At 39.6% G+C, this 18,770-nt stretch overlaps 2 protein-coding genes across 4 annotated transcripts in view; one reads left to right on the top strand and one right to left on the bottom strand.

Annotated features, from left to right (window-relative positions):
- LRRIQ4 (leucine rich repeats and IQ motif containing 4) overlaps positions 1-6,752 on the top strand; it is a 25,926-nt gene extending 19,174 nt beyond the window's left edge. For 2 of the 3 annotated variants that reach the window (XM_055110666.1, XM_003817675.5), the window contains 2 exons: positions 1,389-1,585; positions 5,908-6,752. In XM_055110666.1, coding sequence (XP_054966641.1) covers positions 1,389-1,585; positions 5,908-6,060 — 350 coding nt within the window. In that variant the 3' untranslated portion in view covers positions 6,061-6,752. Of the gene's footprint in view, positions 1-1,388; positions 2,499-5,907 lie in introns of those variants that run through there. The other variant, XM_055110665.1, reaches the window with a different exon arrangement.
- A 1,604-nt stretch (positions 6,753-8,356) lies between these two features.
- LRRC31 (leucine rich repeat containing 31) overlaps positions 8,357-18,770 on the bottom strand; it is a 34,167-nt gene continuing 23,753 nt past the window's right edge. Inside the window, exons 8-9 of the mRNA XM_003817674.5 lie at positions 16,548-16,715; positions 8,357-8,745 (exon numbers count right to left, since the gene is read on the bottom strand). Coding sequence (XP_003817722.1) covers positions 8,414-8,745; positions 16,548-16,715 — 500 coding nt within the window. The 3' untranslated portion in view covers positions 8,357-8,413. The remainder of the gene's footprint in view (positions 8,746-16,547; positions 16,716-18,770) is intronic.

Here is an 18,770-nt window from a genome sequence, read left to right on the forward strand (position 1 = left end):
GCCCAAACTATAGTTATTCTTTAATGAAAAAGGAATGGAGAGAGTGGAAGCTGATGCCTACTCATAAGATATTCAAAAATTGGGGGCAAGGCCAGGCGCTGTGCTCATGCCTGTAATCTCATCACTTTGGGACACCGAGGCGGGCAGATCACCTGAGGTTAGGAGTTCAAACCAGCCTGGCCAACATGGTGAAACCCCATCTCTACTAAAAATACAAAATTAGCTGAGTGTGATGGCACGTGCCTGTAATCCCAGCTACTTGGGAGGCTGAGGCAGGAGAATTGCTTGAATCCGGGAGGCAGAGGTTGCAGTGAGCTGAGATTGCACCACTGCACTCCAGCCTGGCAACAGGGCGAGACTCCATTTTAATAAAAGTTAAAAAATTTTTTTAAAAAAAGAAAAAAAAATGGAGACAAGGGGTTGTATGCAGTACTCCTTAGTAATGCTCCTGACCATAAATTTTTATCCTGTCCTTGGTCCCTGGAGGAGTGAAATATTCTCAAAATTTTTCAGTGTTTTTTATTTTTCTGTCTCTAATATTTATGGACACTGGCTTCAACAACTTTGAATTGTTATAAAGAAGTTGTAGGCCAGGCGCGGTGGCTCACGCCTGTAATTCCAGCACTTTGGGAGGCCGAGGCAGGCAGATCATGAGGTCAGGAGTTCGAAACCAGCCTAGCCAATACAGTGAAACCCCATCTCTACTAAAAATACAAAAATTAGCTGGGCTTGGTGGTGGGTGCCTGTAATCCCAGCTACTCAGGAGAATGAGGCAGGAGAATCACTTGAACCCGGGAGGCGGAGGTTGCACTGAACCGAGATTGCGCCACTGCACTCCAGCCTCGGTGACAGAGCTAGACTCTGTCTCAAAAAAAAAAAAAAATAGCCAAGTGTGGTGGCGTGCACCTGATAATCCCAGCTACTTGGGAGGCTGAGGCACTTGAATCGCTTCAACCTGGGAGGCAGAGGTTGTAGTGAGCTCAGATCATGCCACTGTACTCCAGCCTGGGCAACAAAGTGAGACTCTGTCTCAAAAAAAAAAAATAAATAAATAAATAAATAGTCTGCTGACCTTAGGAACAGCAGGGTCTAAGAGTGATTTTTCCCAGTGGGCTGTCAGTTTCAGCTAAAAACTGTTGCTCTAAACAAACAAAACATTTGGAATATCTGGAGACTGAATTCTGTTCTCTTCATTTTGAGAAGGAGCAAACATAGAGCTAGAACTTTTATTAGATGGTAGAAAAAGTTTTGTCGGGTCTTGTGCATCCTTCCTCTCATTCCCTTTGCAAATGCAGAATTGGATCCCTCACCTATGTGGACAGGATTAGGTGACAAGTTAATATTGTTTCTTCTAAGATTGATCCACCATTACAAAAAAATCTTTTCAGCTTTGAAAGAATTACGGCTGGAGGACAACTTGCTCACCCATCTTCCGGAGAATTTGGATTCCCTAGTGAATCTTAAGGTTCTGACACTGATGGACAATCCCATGGAAGAACCCCCAAAAGAAGTGTGTGCTGAAGGCAATGAGGCCATATGGAAATACCTCAAGGAAAACAGAAACAGGAATATAATGGCAACAAAGGTAAAATCAGCCCAGATTCTTGAAAGCAGTTGCTTTAGAGGGAGTCTAATGGTAAACACAGTACAGATTATCCTACGGAGCAACTCCTTACACCCTTGTCCTGCTTCTGAAAAGAGAAGTTACTTGGTAACTTTTATGTCCCCAGGGCTAAGGAAGAAGATTTTTAAATGTCAGCCCTAGCATTTTTGTCTTTTACGTCCCTTATTTCTTTGTCCAATAAGAAGCCAACAAATAGGCAAAGGAAACCAAAACTTCAACATTTCAAACAATCTAAAATTCGTGGACTATTTTCGTTGGAATGAAAAAAGCTTGTATTAACAAAAGCAGTAAAATAAGTTTAAAAAATTAGAAATGAAAGCATTTATAGATGAGAGGCTGAGCCCAGGGTTCTGAGCTGCCATTAATAAGGATCAAAAGGCTGAGATCCTTGTAATTCTGCTCTAGCCCTTTGAGCCCATGGAGATGTAGGACAGGTCTGGAATGTGTCCACTTCAGCCAGTGTTCTTTATTCTCCAACTGGCCCAAGTCCCCATCATCCCACAGCCGGATAACTACATAAGCCCTCTGACTAGTGTCCCTGCTTCCATGCCAGCTCCCCTACAACATACCTTCTGCTCAGCAGTTGCACTGATGCTCCACTGAAATTGGCAATCCTCCATTACACTCAGAGTAAGAGTCAAGTCTTCAGTCCGTAAAACCCCCTCTCAATAGCCCTCAACCCTATCAGACCTAATGTCCTCCCTTTTATGATAAATCTTTTGTAATACCTCTTTTACTATTCCAAAATAAATTCAGAGACAATAAAAACGTACAAAAGGACATAATTTTAATCAAAATAACGCCTGAGTTACAATTTAAAGGAGAAAGAAAAGTAATTTATATACAAATATATATTTCAGGCCTGGCGCGGTGGCTCTCGCCTGTAATCCCAGCACTTTGGGAGGCTGAGGCGGGTGGATCACTTGAGGTCAGGAGTTCGAGATCAGCCTGACCAACATGGTGAAACCCTGTCTCTACTAAAAATACAAAAATTAGCTGGGCATGATGGTGCGTGCCTGTAATCCCAGCTACTCTGGAGGCTGAGGCAGGAGAATCGCTTGAACCCAGGAGGCGGGGGTTACAGTGAGCCTAGATCGTGCCACTGCACTCCAGCCTGGGCAACAGCTGTCTCAAAAAATAAATGAATAAATTATTTCAATGTGTATATGCTCAGGATGGATTACACTTGAAAGAATGAAAGTTGTGGTTCTTAATTGAATACTTCCTAAAAGCATTTTGAAAAACCATGCACCCTCTTGCACGTTCTTAAAATGATATTTAACATTGTTGGCCACAAGTTTAAATCATTGCAAAGGATGTAATTTCCAGTGAATTTTAAATGTTGACATTTTAAAATAGAGCTGTTAGATCAGTATTTTAAATGTATCCAGTGGAAACTGAATATCATTATGATTTGTCAACACCAATTTACAAATACTCAAACAAGTTATTATTTTATAGGCAGAATTTTTATATCATATTCCTTTTCTTCTTAAACATGTACTTCCATTCTACTTTCCCCTCAAAATTGATCCTAAGGTTTTATGTATACACATATAAGTCTTTCATAGATTGCTCTTTTGTACTTCTAGGCGACAAAAATATTTATATAAATTAAATTTTAAAAATTTAAAAATGTATATACATTACAACTATTAGTAGTATAAAATCACCTAAAACAACACAAAATTTCTTACAAATTTTAATAATTGTTAGACATATAGGATTTTTTAGAACAGTGTACCAAAATGAGAGGGTTTTTTTTAGCATAGTTTATATATTCATGCATAAATATTGATGATTATTAGAATAACACAGGGTTGATTATAGATTCTACTCCTGTTTCTCATTTTACAGATGAAAGCCTTGAGAAACCTTGTTCATGTAGATGAGTTAAAGAGAACAGAAGAAGCTTTTTTTGCCTGTAATGTTTTATTTTAAAAAAACCATGCTTCATGCATCTCTGAGCTTCTTCCAGATTTATATCCCCCAAATCGATAGCAGGTCTTAGCTGACATGTCAACTAGGCTTCCCTTATTTTTCTTGAAGGTAGAATTAGAAACCACCTGTCTTGCAAAAGGATTGGTTAACCAGTCCCTAGAGTCATTCATTTTCTCATCAACACTTGTACTTTGAATTGTCTTTTTCTTTGTGTGTGTGTGTGTGTGTGTGTATGTGTGTGTGTGTATGTGTGTGTGTCTGTGTCCTAATGATTTTTGGAGTCCAGGGCAATGCAACATAGTAAGATTCAGGTGGGTGCAAGCTATGCCCTTCCTCTGTGGAGCACCAAAGGGGCAACTGGAATGGGGGATCTGCAGTTATGTTCTCGGGATGATTTTAGGAAGGGGTACATATGGAAGCTGGAGCTCAGGAAATGGACTGTCTTCAACCTATCCATGCCTGCACACTGTTGGAAAGGCTTTGTAGACCAGGATATAGGCCACACAATTGAAGACTGCTTAACCTTAAGTCAACAAAAAGCCCCATAAATTTCCAAAATGCCTCTAGAGAGCAGTGCTGTTCCCTGGATCCCGATTGGTCTGCTGTTTTCACTCCCCATCTCCTCTTTCCTACTCTCACTGGACTTCAGTCACAAGCAGATCCCTGGTGTTCTTCCAAGGACCAAGCATGTTCCTGGCTCAGGGCCTTAACACTGGCTCTTCCTGTGCCCAGAGATGCTTTCCCCAGATATGAGCAAGATTCTGGCCCTCACTTCATTCCATCTCTGCTTAAACATTCTCTTATCAGAGAGCCCTTCCTTGATCCACCTTATATAAAACTGCATGCCCCCAGCCACCTCTTTCATTTGTTCATTCATTCAACAAACATTTATTGAGCTTCTACTATGCACCAGACACTGTTCTAAGCATTGAGATACATCAGTGAACAAAACAAATATTTATGTCCTCACAGTACTTAAAATCTAGTAGGAGGGAAATAAAAGCATGAAATAGAAAACATAAAATGAAATACTATGTTAGAGAGTGCTACTGTTAAAAAAAAAAAAAAAAGTTAGCCTAAGGGGAACTGAAATTGCCAGTAGTGTGTGGAGGTGGAGAAGTGGTTGATTTAAATAAGATTGTCAGAGTAGGCCTCACTGAAAAAATGACAGTCTTAGCTTAGGCTGCCACAACAAAATACCATAGAACAGGCGGCTTAAACAACGGAAATGTATTTTCTCACAGTTCTGGAGGCTGGAAGTCTAAGGTCAGAGTATCAGCATGATTGGAGTCTGGTGAAGGCCCTCTTCCTGGCCTGTAGAAGCTGACTTCTCCCTGTGTTTCATACAACAGAAAGAGAGAGAGAGAGAGATTGCACTAGAGAGTGCTAACTCTCTGATATCTCTCCTTATAAGGCCACTAATCTCATCATGAGGACCCTGCTGTTATGACCTCATATAAATCTAGTCATCTCCCCAAAGCCCCTTCTCCAAATTCATTCACACTGGGGATTAGGACTTCAGCATATGAATTTGGGGCAACACAGTTCAGTCCGTAGCAATGACAATCTAGCAAATCCTTGAAGCAGTGGAGGGGTGAGCCATCTGAATACTGAGAAGAGTTCCAGGCAAAGAAAGCAGCGAATATACAGGCCCTGAGTCACAACTGTGCCTGTGTGTCTGAGCAGGGAGGAGGCCCACATGGCTGGAGCAGAGTGAGCCAGGGAAAAGGGAGTTAAGAGGTTAGAGGGGTCAGGATTGGGGAGGCAGATCAGAGAGGGCCTTGTAAGCCATATAAGGACTTTGGCTTCTATTCAGAGAGAAATGGGTAGCCACTGGACAAGTCTGCTGCTAGAGGAGGGGTGTTGCTGGGTAGGTAGGAGGGAATAGGATCCAGGGAACAAGTGAGGGCTGGCTTTAGGCAGGAGCACAGACAGCCCAGTAAGGAGCGGGAAGGCAGAGCGTAGGCACTCAGATCCCCTCACCATGCGCGGTCACTCTCCATAGCACTCATCACCGTCTGACAAATTGAACATTCGTGTGTTTATTTTGTACCGTCTCTTCCCTCACTGGAATGTGAGCTCTATAAAGTTGAGACAGTTATTTCTCTGCTGTTGCCCAAAAGTCTAGAACAGGCACTGGCACATAAAAACAATAAATGCATTTTTTTAAAAATTTGCCTGAATGCCTAGCCAATTGAGAAAGATAGAAAATAAAATTTAGAGTTCTAATCACATCCCATTCTCCACGTCTTCAAGACCATGTATCAGAATAAAGAGATTTAACAATTTCCAGTTCATTGTGATACCAGCCGATGCTGAATTTGGGTTTATCTTGTTTTCAGATTCAGGCATGGTGGCGTGGAACAATGGTACAGAGAGGATTTGGGAAATTCGGTGAACTACTAAAACCACAAAAGAAAGGAAAGACCTCTCCAAAAGATAAGAAAGGAAAGAAGGATGTAAAAGGAAAACCAGGAAAGGGAAAAAAGAAATAATCCTGTAAATTGATAAATTGGGGTAATGGACCTTGATAGATTAAGAAGACAAAATATCTAGGAATTAGATGCTACTACATTAAAATTATTCATAAAATTACACTTATGTGTAAAAATAAATGATTCTTACTTTTACTGAAATATTTATGGATAAAATGATATAACACCTTGGAATTGCTTCTAAATAATATGGGAGGGGGAGGGGAAAGTGGGTAGGAATATAAGTGAAACAAGATTGGCCATACATTGATAACTGTAGAATAAGGTGATGAGTACACAGGGGTTCTTTATACTATTTGCCTACTTTTATTTATTTATTTATTTTAAGACAGGATCTCATTCTGTTGCCCAGGCTGGCATGCAGTGGTGCAATCTTGGGTCACTGCAACCTCCATTTCCCAGGTTCCAACAATTCTCATGCCTCAGCCTCCCGAGTAGCTAGGACTACAGGTGCATGCCACCACACCTGGCTAACTGTTATATTTTTTTGGTAGAGATGGGGTTTCACCATGTTGGCCAGGCTGGTCTCGAACTCCTGATCTCAAGTGATCTGCCCGCCTTGGCCTCCCAAAGTGCTGGGATTACATGCGTGAGCCACTGCACCCAGCCAGCCTACTTTTAAAACTTTTACTGTGAAATAATTATAGATTCACAGGAAGTTCCAAAGAAATGTTTAGGTAGGTCCATGCACTACTCAGCCTCCCTCACCGCTGACCTCTTTTATAACTATAGCACAATAACAAAACCAGAAGATTTACATTGGTACAATCAACAGTGCACTCATTTGTGTGTGTGTGTTTGTGTAATCCTATGCAATTTTGTCACATATAGTTTTGTGCAGCCACCATCACAGTCAAGACATAGAATTGTTCCATTGCCACAAGTTTCCCTTGTGCTATTCCTCTGTAGCCATACCTACTGCCTACTCCTCTCCCAATGCCTAACTTGTTCTCCAGATCCATAATTGTGTCATTTTAGGAATGTCACATAAATGGAAACACACAGTTTGTAACTGGGATTGGCTTTTTTATTCAGCCTAATCCACCTGAAGTCTATCGAACTGGGGGCATGTATCAGTGGTTTGTTCCTTTCTGTTGCTGAGGAATATTCCATAGTCCCACAGTTTGTTTAACCTTTTACTCATTGTTTCCAGTTTTTTTGCTACTGTGAACAAAGCTGCTATGAACATTCATGCATAGGTTTTTGCATATGCATAGATACTCATGGAATGCATGGGAATGCTCATGATATTCATGGTATTCTTTTATATCATGTAACCCAAAATATCCCCTTTACATCATTCAAAACCTCCTCATCCTGAAAACCTTTTAATTTGGAGTAGTGTTGATTTTACATTTGCATGTCTTTCAGGCAGTGATTGCAATACAATTATTAGTGTAGTAGAAGAAAGCAAAACATAATTTGACTAGAGCTTGTCAGAATAGAAATGTGTAGACAAACATCTCTGCCATGCAATGACTTTCATGCTCTAGCAAAAGAAAATCAAAAATTTCAAAAATAGTTTAGAGCAACACAAAACTGTCATTAACGAATTAAATTAGTTTTATGAAGCAAATTCCATTTCAAAGAAATGCCTGGAGGCAATATGTTAACAATTTTTTAAACAATAAAAGGTTTTAATTTATTCTAATAAGATGTGTTTTTCATACTGAGTTTTAGATTTTTAATCACTTTTTACTAAGATTTATATGTCAGTGACTATCATTACTGTTCATGGTTTATATCTGAGATAAAAGGCACCAGAATATAAAATAATAAACCATAGAAAGGTACACTTTCTGATAAAAACCTACATAGACTACATTAAGATACATATAGTAATAGTAATGATACATGAAACTATTAGACAGCTAGTGCCTTTCACATTAGAATTACACACACACACACATACCCCTTTATATTTAGAACATTTAACTTGTAGGAAAAGAAGAGGCAAAACATTTCTGGGCAAGAGAAAAGCAGTTGCAGTACCAAAATCTAAATACTTTTGGCAAGGCTTCTAAACAGCAAATGAACTAATTATATATCCAAAACAAATCCATTGAAAAATGCCATTTTTGTTTCATAAGACAGAGAATAATGGCATGCTCATATTAGATATTATATATATATTTACATATATATGTGTATTATATATATGTATATTATATATATGTGTATATATGTATATTACATATATATGTTATATATATATATATATTTACAAAGCTCTTGTAATATAAGTCCCACTAAACGGCCCAGAAGTTGAAATTCAGTTCATGACTCTGGAATTCATTCATGTTCTTTTCCTTTGGAGAATGGTTTGTAGCTTAGTAGGACATGGGAAGTCAGTTTACTGAAACCCACCATGGTCAAAGTGAATGCTTCTTTTTTTATCTTGGTCAAAGCATTCTAGTTCTTCCTCCTGTGAAGCTGGGAGAATCCATCTTTTCATTCCTATCTCAGTGATCTGAGGAAGCTTGGTCACAGCATATAACAAGTGTCTAAACCATTGTCCACAATCTCGAAAATTTGATGGTCGAAGGCTAATATCCAGCTCGATTAGCTCTTTGAGGAACCGCACGTTTTGGCAGAACGTGGTCCACCCCGCATCACAGATGCTGTCATTGTAGCTCAGGTCCAGCTTTTGCAGTTTGGCCAGATGACCCGTCTGTATGACCGATGCTGGAAAACAAAATCACTCTAAATGCTAACATACAAGAATACTGTCTGCCATGGCTATTCCCATTTCCCATAACACTATCTCCAGGAATAGTAATGACAAGATTAGTAATTAGTAATGATTTGTTATTAGCAGCTTTATTCAGGACATCTGAAATCAGTAACAGATTTCCTCTCTGTACATCCCATCTACAGCTTTTTTATTTCTTTTTCCAAATCCCAACCCAATAATTTTTTTTTGTCAAGTTCCTGCTCTCTGTTCCACTGAAGTCCCAGCTCTTCCTACAGATTTTCTCTAATTAAATGTAAAGAGTGATGGCTCATTGGCTTTAACTAAGGACCATTTGTAAATAATCGTCTTGCTGCTTTAATTGTTCATTTTCATTCATTCAGTACTTCTTCATCCAGCAATTATTTAAATGAGCACTTTCCATATGCAGAACATACCTGGATAATTTCCAATTCACCTTAGAGACCCCAATACACGTGACAGTTTTCCTTTTGAATAGAACATATCAGTACTACCTACAATGGCACTTAAAAATGACGACTAATGTACAATCTGAGCTATTTGATCAGAAAATAAATAAGTTAATGATGAAATAAAGACTTCTGTAAGAGGAGGCAGGAGAGATAACCAGGGAAAATGGGACATGCTTCCCTTTTCAACCAAACCCAGGAATGGATTGCAGAGATCAGGTGAGTTGTATAGAATCTCAGTGTTGCAAGGGATCTTGGAAGTCTCCTTATCCAACCTCCTAATCAATAATCAGAGAGAAATCCTTTTCACAGCCTCTCTACTCATGACCACCACAATTCTGGCTGAACTGTTCTTTCAAGTTTGCCCCAGCATTATGGAGCAGCTCCTAGCGGGAGGAAGCCCTCCCACAGGGCCCCTGTCTATCTTCTGGTGTCTTTCACCCAGTGCCCCCATCAGTCAGCTGTAACATTCAGCTCCTTCTTCCTCATGTCAGCCCTGCAGTGTTGGACAACAGGCAGGTCTCCCTCAAACTTTATCCCTCTAGGACTGAACATGCCCTGGTCTTTCAGTCTTTCCTCACACACATGGCTTTCAGATCAAGGAGGATGCTCCAACTCCATCACTTTCACTTGCCAACAGTTTGATTCCACAGTGAATTTGAGAGCTCAGCCACCCGTGCACACAACAGCTGCACTCTGTCTCTAGGTGTTCATGTCAGTGTGTGTCTCCCTTCCTGTCTCGCAACATTAATCATAATATTCTCAAGACCTAACTGTTAAAGACAATGTGCACGCTTTTTCTCTTTTAAAAAATGTTGTATTATGAAAATTTTCAAACACAGAAAGTAGAGGGAATAGGAGAAAGTGGACCACCATGTACCCATCATTCAACTTCAACATTATCTTCATTACATCAATCTTGCCTCATCTAGTCCCCTTTCTTCTACTTTTTTGTTTTTTAAAAACACATTTTAGGCTGGGTGTGGTGGCTCACACCTGTAATACTAGCACTTTGGGAGGCTGAGGTGAGTGGATCACCAGGTCAGGAGTTCGAGACCAGCCTGGCCAAGATAGTGAAACCCCGTCTCTACTAAAAATGCAAAAATGAGCTGGGCATGGTGGCGGGCACCTGTAATCCCAGCTACTCGGGAGGCTGAGGTAGGAGAATCGCTTGAACCCAGGAGGTGGAGGTTGCAGTGAACCAAGATCATGCCACTGCACTCTAGCCTGGGTGACAGAGCAAGACTCCCTCTCAGAAAAAAATAAAATAAAATACATAAATAAATAAATTTATTTTTTGTTTGGATTTTATAACGTGAGCACCCTATTTTATTATATTTTATTATTTTAGATTTATTACATTTAAAAAAATCTAGGTAAGGGAAATGTAGGCCATGGGTATACTCTTTATAGTTTACTGTATGAAAAAATAAATGCCATTATTTTTAAAATGTATACAAGCTAGTGATTAACAAATTTTTAATGTTTCTATTAGAAAAAATATAAAAGTGACAATTGCTAAAACCACATATAGTAATACTTGTTTTTTGTTGCTGTTGTTGTTTTTGTTTTTTTGAGATGGAGTCTGCTCTCTTGCCCAGGCTGGAGTGCAATGGCGCAATCTCAGCTCACTGCAACCTCCATCTCCCGGGTTCAAGTGATCCTCCTGCCTCAGCCTCTCAAGTAGCTGGGATTACAGGCACCTGCCACCATGCCCAGCTAATTTTTGTACTTTTAGTAGAGACAGGGTTTCACCATGTTGGCCAGGCTGGTCTCGAACTCCTGACCTCAGGTGATCCACCTGCCTTGTCCTCTCAAAGTGCTGGGATTACAGGCGTGAGCCACCATGCCTGGCCTGTAATACTTGTTATTGAGTAAAAATTCAAAGAAGGAAAATATACCCTGATAAAATGTAAAAGTATAAATTTGACCTGAGAAAAAAACTGTCAGTAAAAATTAAGAAAAAATATACAATGGCTGAAGACATGGTGAATAAAATTTGATGCAGACAAAAATAAAAAAGACCAAAATGAAGAAGCAAATTTTAATTATAAACATTAAATAAAATAACTTAAATATATTTAATGGTGTCTAATTCAGAGAAATAAATAAATAAAAATCAAAAGCTTATTTTTTAGAAGACTCACAACATCAATAAACCCCTTGCAGTAGTCAGAATTCTAAATAGCCACCTTAAGATTTCCATTGTATCCCCAGGACTGAATGTGGTAGATTTTGCTCCCAGAATTAGCTTAGGCTATATGGCACACCTGACTTTAAGAACGGGAGATTATCCGTATGGAGTCAACCTAATCACATGAGCCCTTTAAAAGCAGAGAGAATTTCCTCCTACTGCTGGCAGAAGAGGAAGGAAGTCACAGAAGTCAGAGAGATTTAAAGTGTGAGAGGCACGGACAATCCACTCCTGTCTTGAAAATGAGGGGCCATGTATCAAGGAATGTGGCTGGCCTCTAGTAGCTGACAGCAGCCCCCAGCTGAGAGCTAGCAAGAAAACGGGACCCTCAGTCCTAAAGCTGCAAGGTCCTCGACTCTGTCAACAAGAATGAGCTTGAAAGTGGATTTATTCCTAGAGCCTTCAGATGAGAACTCAGCCAGGCTGACACCTCGATTTTAGTGTTGTAATACCCTACACAGAGAACCGACACAAGCTGTGTCAGACTTCTTACCTACAGAACTGTGAGCCGGGTGAGGGATGAGAAATTACTTAATGATGCGTTATTCATTTGGGTGATGGTTACATCAGCACCCCAGACTTCACCACTACAATATACGCATGGAACAAAACTGCACTGGTGCCCCTCACATTTATATAAGCTTTTAAAAAGAACTGTGAACAAATACATGGATATTGTTTTAATCCACAAATTAACATGTTACACAGCAACAGAAAACTAATACCTTTGGTCAGACTAGCCAAGAATAAAGAGATAGAAACACAAATTATCAATATCAGGAATGAGACAGGTGGTATCACTATGGGCAGTAAAAGGATAACAAGGAAACAGCTTTATTTCCATAAATTCAACAACCTAGATGAAATGGGCCAATTTCTTAAAAGACACTATCAGAACTTGCTTAAGAAGAAATAGACAACTGGAATAGTCCTAGCTCTATTTTTTTTCTATCTCTATTTTTTAAATTGAATTCATAATTTAAAATATCCCACAAAGAAAATTCCAAGTTTAGATGGCTTCAGTGGTGAATTCTGTGAAACAGTTGAGCAATAAATAATACCAATTTTACACAATCTTTCTGGAAAATAAAAGAGGAAGGAACACTTTCCAACTCATTGTATGAGGCTACCTATACCCTCATAACAAAGCCAGACAAAGACATTATAAGAAAACCAGTAGACTATTATCCCCTTGTGAACATAGGCACAAATATCCTCAACAGAATATTAGCAAATAACATCCAATGCTATATAAACAAGATAATACATAATGACCATGACCAGGCTGATTTAACATTAAAAAATCAGTTAATATTATTAATTATTATCATTCATTATTATTATGAATATTAATGAACTATAAAGTTTTTTAAATGCTCATCTCAATAGATGCAGAAAAATATAATTTGACAAAATTTGTTATAAGAACTCTTAGCAAATTAGGATTCCTTAACCTGATAAAGGGTAGCTACAAAAAAACCTATAGCTAACATCATACTTAATGGTGAAAAATGGAATGCTTTCCCCCTTAGCTTAGGGGACTAAGACTGGAAGCAAGGCAAGAATGCTCTCATCTCATTCAACATCTATTGGAAATCTAGCCAGCTAAATAACCAAGAAAAAGAAAGAAAAGATACACAGAGATAAAGAAATAAATCTGTCTCTAGGCTGGGCACAGTGGCTCACGCCTGTAATCCCAGCACTTTGGGTGGCTGAGGCAGGCAGATCACGAGGTCAGGAGATCGAGACTATCCTGACCAACATGGTGAAACCCCGTCTGTATTAAAAATACAAAAACTAGCTGGGAGTGGTGGCACATGCCTGTAGTCCCAGCTACTCAGCAGGCTGAGGCAGGAGAATCGCTTGAACCCAGGAGTCGGAAGTTGTGGTGAGCCGAGATCATGCCACTGCACTCCAGCCTGGTGACAGAATGAGACTCCATCTCAAAAAAAAAAAAAAAAAAAAAAAAAACCTGTCTCTAATCATAGATGATATGATTATCTATATAGAAAATCCTACAGAATCTACCAAAAATATCCTACAGCTAACAGATGAGTTTAGCAAGTTTGCAGTAAAATGTCAATATACAAAAATCAATTATATATCCACGTAACATTGGGAATCTAAAATTAAACAGTATCTTTTATAAGAGAACAAAAATTAAACACTCAGATATAAATTTAACAAAATATAAAAACTAGAAAACACCAGTGAAAGAAATCAAAGAGTACTTAAATACAGAGATAGACTGTGTTCATGGATTGGAATACTCAATATTGTTAAGATGTCATTTCTCCCTGAATTGATCTATAAATTCAATGTAATCCCAATAAAATTTCCAGATGGATTTTTAAAATAGATATTGACAATCTGATGCTAGCTTTAAATGGAAATGCTAAGTAACTAGAATAACCAAAACAATTTTGAAAAAGAAACAAAGAATACTTATACTACTTCGTTTCAAGACTTACTATAAAGTTTCAGCAATCAAGACAGCGTGATATTGGTAAAATAAGAGACACAGAGATCAATAGAACAGAACTGAGAGACCAGAAGTAGGCCATCACAAATATGGCCAATTGATTTTTCACAAAAATATAAAGGCAAATCAATGGAGAATGGATAGTCTTTTCAGTTAATGGCACTCAAATAATTGGACAGTAATATGCAAAAACATTAACCTCTACCCATACCTCATACCTTGTATAAAAATTAACTCAAAATAGGTAATAGGTCAAAATATAAAAGGCAAATACAAAGCTTTAAGACAAAAATATGGAAAAAATCTTTGAGAACTTAGATTTGCAAAACGCTCTAAGACGCAATACAAAAAAACTCTATTCATCAAATTAACAAATTGATAAATCTTTATCAAAACTGAAAGCTTTGATCTGCAAAAAAACACTATCAAGAGAATGAAAAAGCCAGTGGGACAGACCCAGAGAAAATAATAGCAAATTATATTTCTGATAAAGGACTTACTTGTATTCAGAAAAATCTAAAAAACTCTCCAAACTCATCGATAAGAAAACAAACAATCCAATTTTTAAAATCAGGCAAAAGATTTAGAACAGACATTTCACCAAAGGAGCTAAGAAATGAAAATACACACATAAAAAGATATTTGACATCATTGGTCATTAGGGAAATGCGAATTAAAATCACAATGTTTTGTCCCCATCTTCTAATTACAATCATTTTTGCTATAACACTTGTTTTGAAAACACAAGTTTATTTCAATGAGATTGAAATGTCAGGAAACAATCTGAGCATAATGCAAATTTCTTGTTTGCATTGTGCACACAATTTGTCCACAGGAAACACTAGGTGAACATATAAAACTGTCCCCAGCTGAATTGAGCTGCATATAGAAATAAACAGCCTGGGCATGGTGGCTCACGCCTGTAATCCCAGCATTTTGGGAAGCCTAGGCGGGTGGATCACCTGAGGTCAGGAGTTCGAGACCAGCCTGGCCAACAGGGCGAAACCCCATCTCTACCAAAAATACAAAAATTAGCCAGGCGTGGTGGCATGCCTCTAATCCCAGCTACTCAGGAGGCTGAGGCAGGAGAATCTGTTGAACATGGCAGGCGGAGGTTGCAGTGAGCCAAGATCATGCTACTCCATTCCAGCCTGGGTGACAGAGTGAAACTCTGTCTAAAAAAAAAAAAGAAAGAAAATGCAGACATGCACACACCTCATGAGGACAACAACCCTCATCTCTCCACACACCCTCTTTCCACCAATGGAAGTGTGGACAGGCCACTTCTACAAACTTCAGGTCTTTCTCGGGAAAATGTAATATTTGCTCATTTCTTAACTATTTAATATGTAAAACTGTATTGCTATTTTTCATAGCTTCTGTTTTTTAAAATATGCCACTGATGAAGTGTTTGAGTGCGGTGCTTCCAACCGTAAGTCCTGTGGTTATTACTGAATAATTCTTGCATAACACATGATTTTTAGGCCCATGTGCCGTGTCATAGCAAAACTGACTAATATGTACACTGAGAACACAGATACAACTACCTGGAGTGACTGTTCTGGCCCTTCATTGGGAGGCACGCTCATTGCTTTGGAATTCTGGCTGAATAGTGATTGGAGTGTGGGGACAAGGCTAGATGGGAGCCAGAGAGAGTACTCTCTGATTCATTGTTTTATAATGGGAAAGTGGAAACAGAATGAGTTTTTTATTTTGTTTTGTTTTGTTTTTTGAGAAGGAGTTTCGCTCCTGCTGCCCAGGCTGGAGTGCAATGGCGCGATCTCAGCTCACTGCAACCTCGGCCGCCCAGGTTCAAGCGATTCTCCTGCCTCAGCCTCCCGAGTAGCTGGGATTACAGGCATGTGCCACCATGTCCTGCTAATTTTGTATTTTTAGTAGAGATGGGGTTTCTCCATGTTGGTCAGACTGGTCTTGAACTCCTGACCTCAAGTGATCTGCCAGCCTCGGCCTCCCAAAGTGTTGGGATTACAGGCGTGAGCCACCGTGCCCAGACACATAGAATGATTTTAGGGAATATTTGGGTAGCCTCAATCCCACAGTGCAAAAGTTATTCCTTATTCAATTATCTTTCCATCTTTCTAGACTGACATGGAAAAAGAGTCAGATTGTTACTACAGTATGCCTTTAACCCTCTCATCTTTTTCTAATAGAGAGGAGCCTCTAATCAAAGCCATCAGCAGTCTAGTATCTGTGAGAAGTGATACCTGTATTTCAGTTACAGTGATAATCAGTTTCCTGTTTAAATAAAAGCATTTAAATTAAAGAGTCAATTTAAAGGAAAAGTTAAGCAATAGTGCTGGAACCATGTGGATGGGTGAGATGTAGATGACTGAAGTGGGAACACTCACGGACCGCGGAGGTGTGGAACAGAGCTGTTTGCCTTTCAGGAACCTACCCACCTATCTATATCCATATCCTTTTAGGAAACGCCTCCCACTGTCATGTGGTTTTAGAATTGCCTTCGCTCATTTTAATTAGACCTCTCGGCAGATGTTGGGGAGAAGGGAATCTGCACAGAGGGCTTCACCCCAGGTCTGGTACCTCCCCCACCTCCCCACCTGGTGCTTTGCAGGGGCCGCACCCACTGCTCTGTTTGCCAAGACCGCTTGGGAACAAGTAGATACACACCCAGGAGAGCCACGTCCTCTGTCACCAGGGAACAGCTGCTCAGCCTCAGCACTTGAAGAGACATGGAAAGCTTTAGTGCTTCCAGAAGCAGCTTCAAGTTGCCACCAACACACTTGTTCCAAGAAAGGTTGAATACTTCCAGAGCAGACAGGTGAACAGAGGCTTCAGCTAAAAGTGATAACGATACGAACAGCAGTAATTTAGGATTTCTTACAGATCATAGGCTTTGGATTTGAGGAAACTGGTCTAGGACAACTCATTAATATAACTGGGGTTGAGAAAGTTGTAGAGACCATTTTCTTCTGCCTTAAATTTATGGCCTCAATTTATGTTGTCTGTTTTTTGTTTTGAGACAGAGCCTTGCTCTGTCACCAGGCTGGAGTGCAGTGGCGCCATCTTGGCTCACTGCAACCTCCGCCTCCCGGGTTCAAGTGATTCCCCTGCCTCAGCCTCTCGAGCAGCTGGGGCTACATGTGCGTGCCACCACACCCAGCTAATTATTTTTGTATTTTAATAGAGACGCTGTTTCACCATGTTGGCCAGGATGGTCTCGATCTCCTGACTCGGGATCCGCCAGCCTTGGCCTTCCGAAGTACTGGGATTACAGGCGTGAACCACCGCGCCCAGCCTGTTGTCTGTTTTTATTTGGGGAAATATTGGAAACTTTAGCAATGCAAAACTTGACAAATTGGAATTCACTGTCCAACTGGGGTTTCTTTCCTTCACTTCACATGTAGGAAGGAGAAAGAGGCAAAGTGCTTGGACAGCTAGTCAAGATTTCCAGAATGTGTCCTGGTTGGTACATATTTCACTGCACAGTCACTGCTGAGATTCAGATGGGGGCAAGCCTCCCTCAGAGTCTGAAATACCAAAACTTATTTGTATTTACTTCACGCAATTACTGCAGGCAAGGAAAGTAACTAATGTATTTTGGAAAGATTTTTAAAGAAAAGTAAAAGATTTTCTGCTTAATTCTCAGTTGCCCCCAATGTTAAAATTAACCAGAATATCTTATTCCCAAGTTAATTGCACTTTAATCTATTCTGCCTTCCTTCTAGAAAATAATGTGTTCAAGGGGAAAATATATATTCTTTTATAATATCTAGTAAGAAAATCCTTACAGAGATCTACATTAAGGAGAAATGGAACTTTTTCTTCTAAAAGTGATGTAGGGAAATATATATTTGCTTCATTTACTTAATTCAAATTGAATGGTAGACTTATGTCAGATGATATAATTTAGTGTGATACCTAGTTGATCATGATTCATTGATTGTGCAGCTAGAATTAGAAACAGCTGTGCCTTCTAATGGCTGCAATTCCTTTAAAAAAAAAATATTTTCCCAGAATGGGCAACATGGTAAAACTCCATCTCTACCAAAAATACGAAAATTGGCCAGGTGTGGTGGCATGTTCCTATAGACCCAGAAGCTACTGAGGAGGCTGAGATGGCATGATCACTTGGTCCCAGGAGGTCAAGGCTACAGTGAGCCATGATAGTGCCACTGCACTCCAGCCTGGGCAGCAGAGCAAGACCCTCCCAAAGTACTGGGATTACAGGTGTGAGCCACTGTGCCTGACCCAAGTCCACGGTTCCCTACTGGGGGTTAGTCATCTAGCTACCCTCCACTCAGCATACACCAAAATTCCATCCTCACAAAAGAAAAGCTCATGTTCAGCATAAACCATGTTGTCTGTGCAAACAGGTTAGGCACAGTAAACCACCCTTCTCAGTTAGGAAATGGTATGAACACCCCCAGACTCCAAGTTCTGGGATATTAGCTAAGGGCCAGCCTTACTGGTTGATAGCAGGCCTTTACAGGGATAGCAGCATCAGGCCTGCTACGTTAACTCTTTTTTGCCCCCATACACGTGATTGGAGTTGCTGGATTTGGGTGCTTCCTGGATAATGCTAAAGACAGAGTCCTTCTCTCCAACCCTCTCACCAGTGTTTTTTATCAGTTGGCACTTCCTTAAAAATGAATTGTACTGTCCACCAGACAAGGGCTATTATTAATGAAATAAATGCATTAAATTCATAAAAATGAGTAATTATTATTATACATTAATAAAAATAAATGCATATTATTTACTCCCAAATTTGAAGAACTCTATATTTAGGGCATTCTTGCCCTCCTTTTCGGCCTGAGTATTTGGCTCAGCCTGAGTATTTTGCTCAGCTCGAGTATTTTGCTCAGCTCGCATAGACTTGGTCCTCACCAT

The sequence above is a fragment of the Pan paniscus genome, chromosome 2 (assembly GCF_029289425.2).
Source record: "Pan paniscus chromosome 2, NHGRI_mPanPan1-v2.0_pri, whole genome shotgun sequence".
In the NCBI taxonomy this organism is placed as follows: domain Eukaryota; kingdom Metazoa; phylum Chordata; class Mammalia; order Primates; family Hominidae; genus Pan; species Pan paniscus.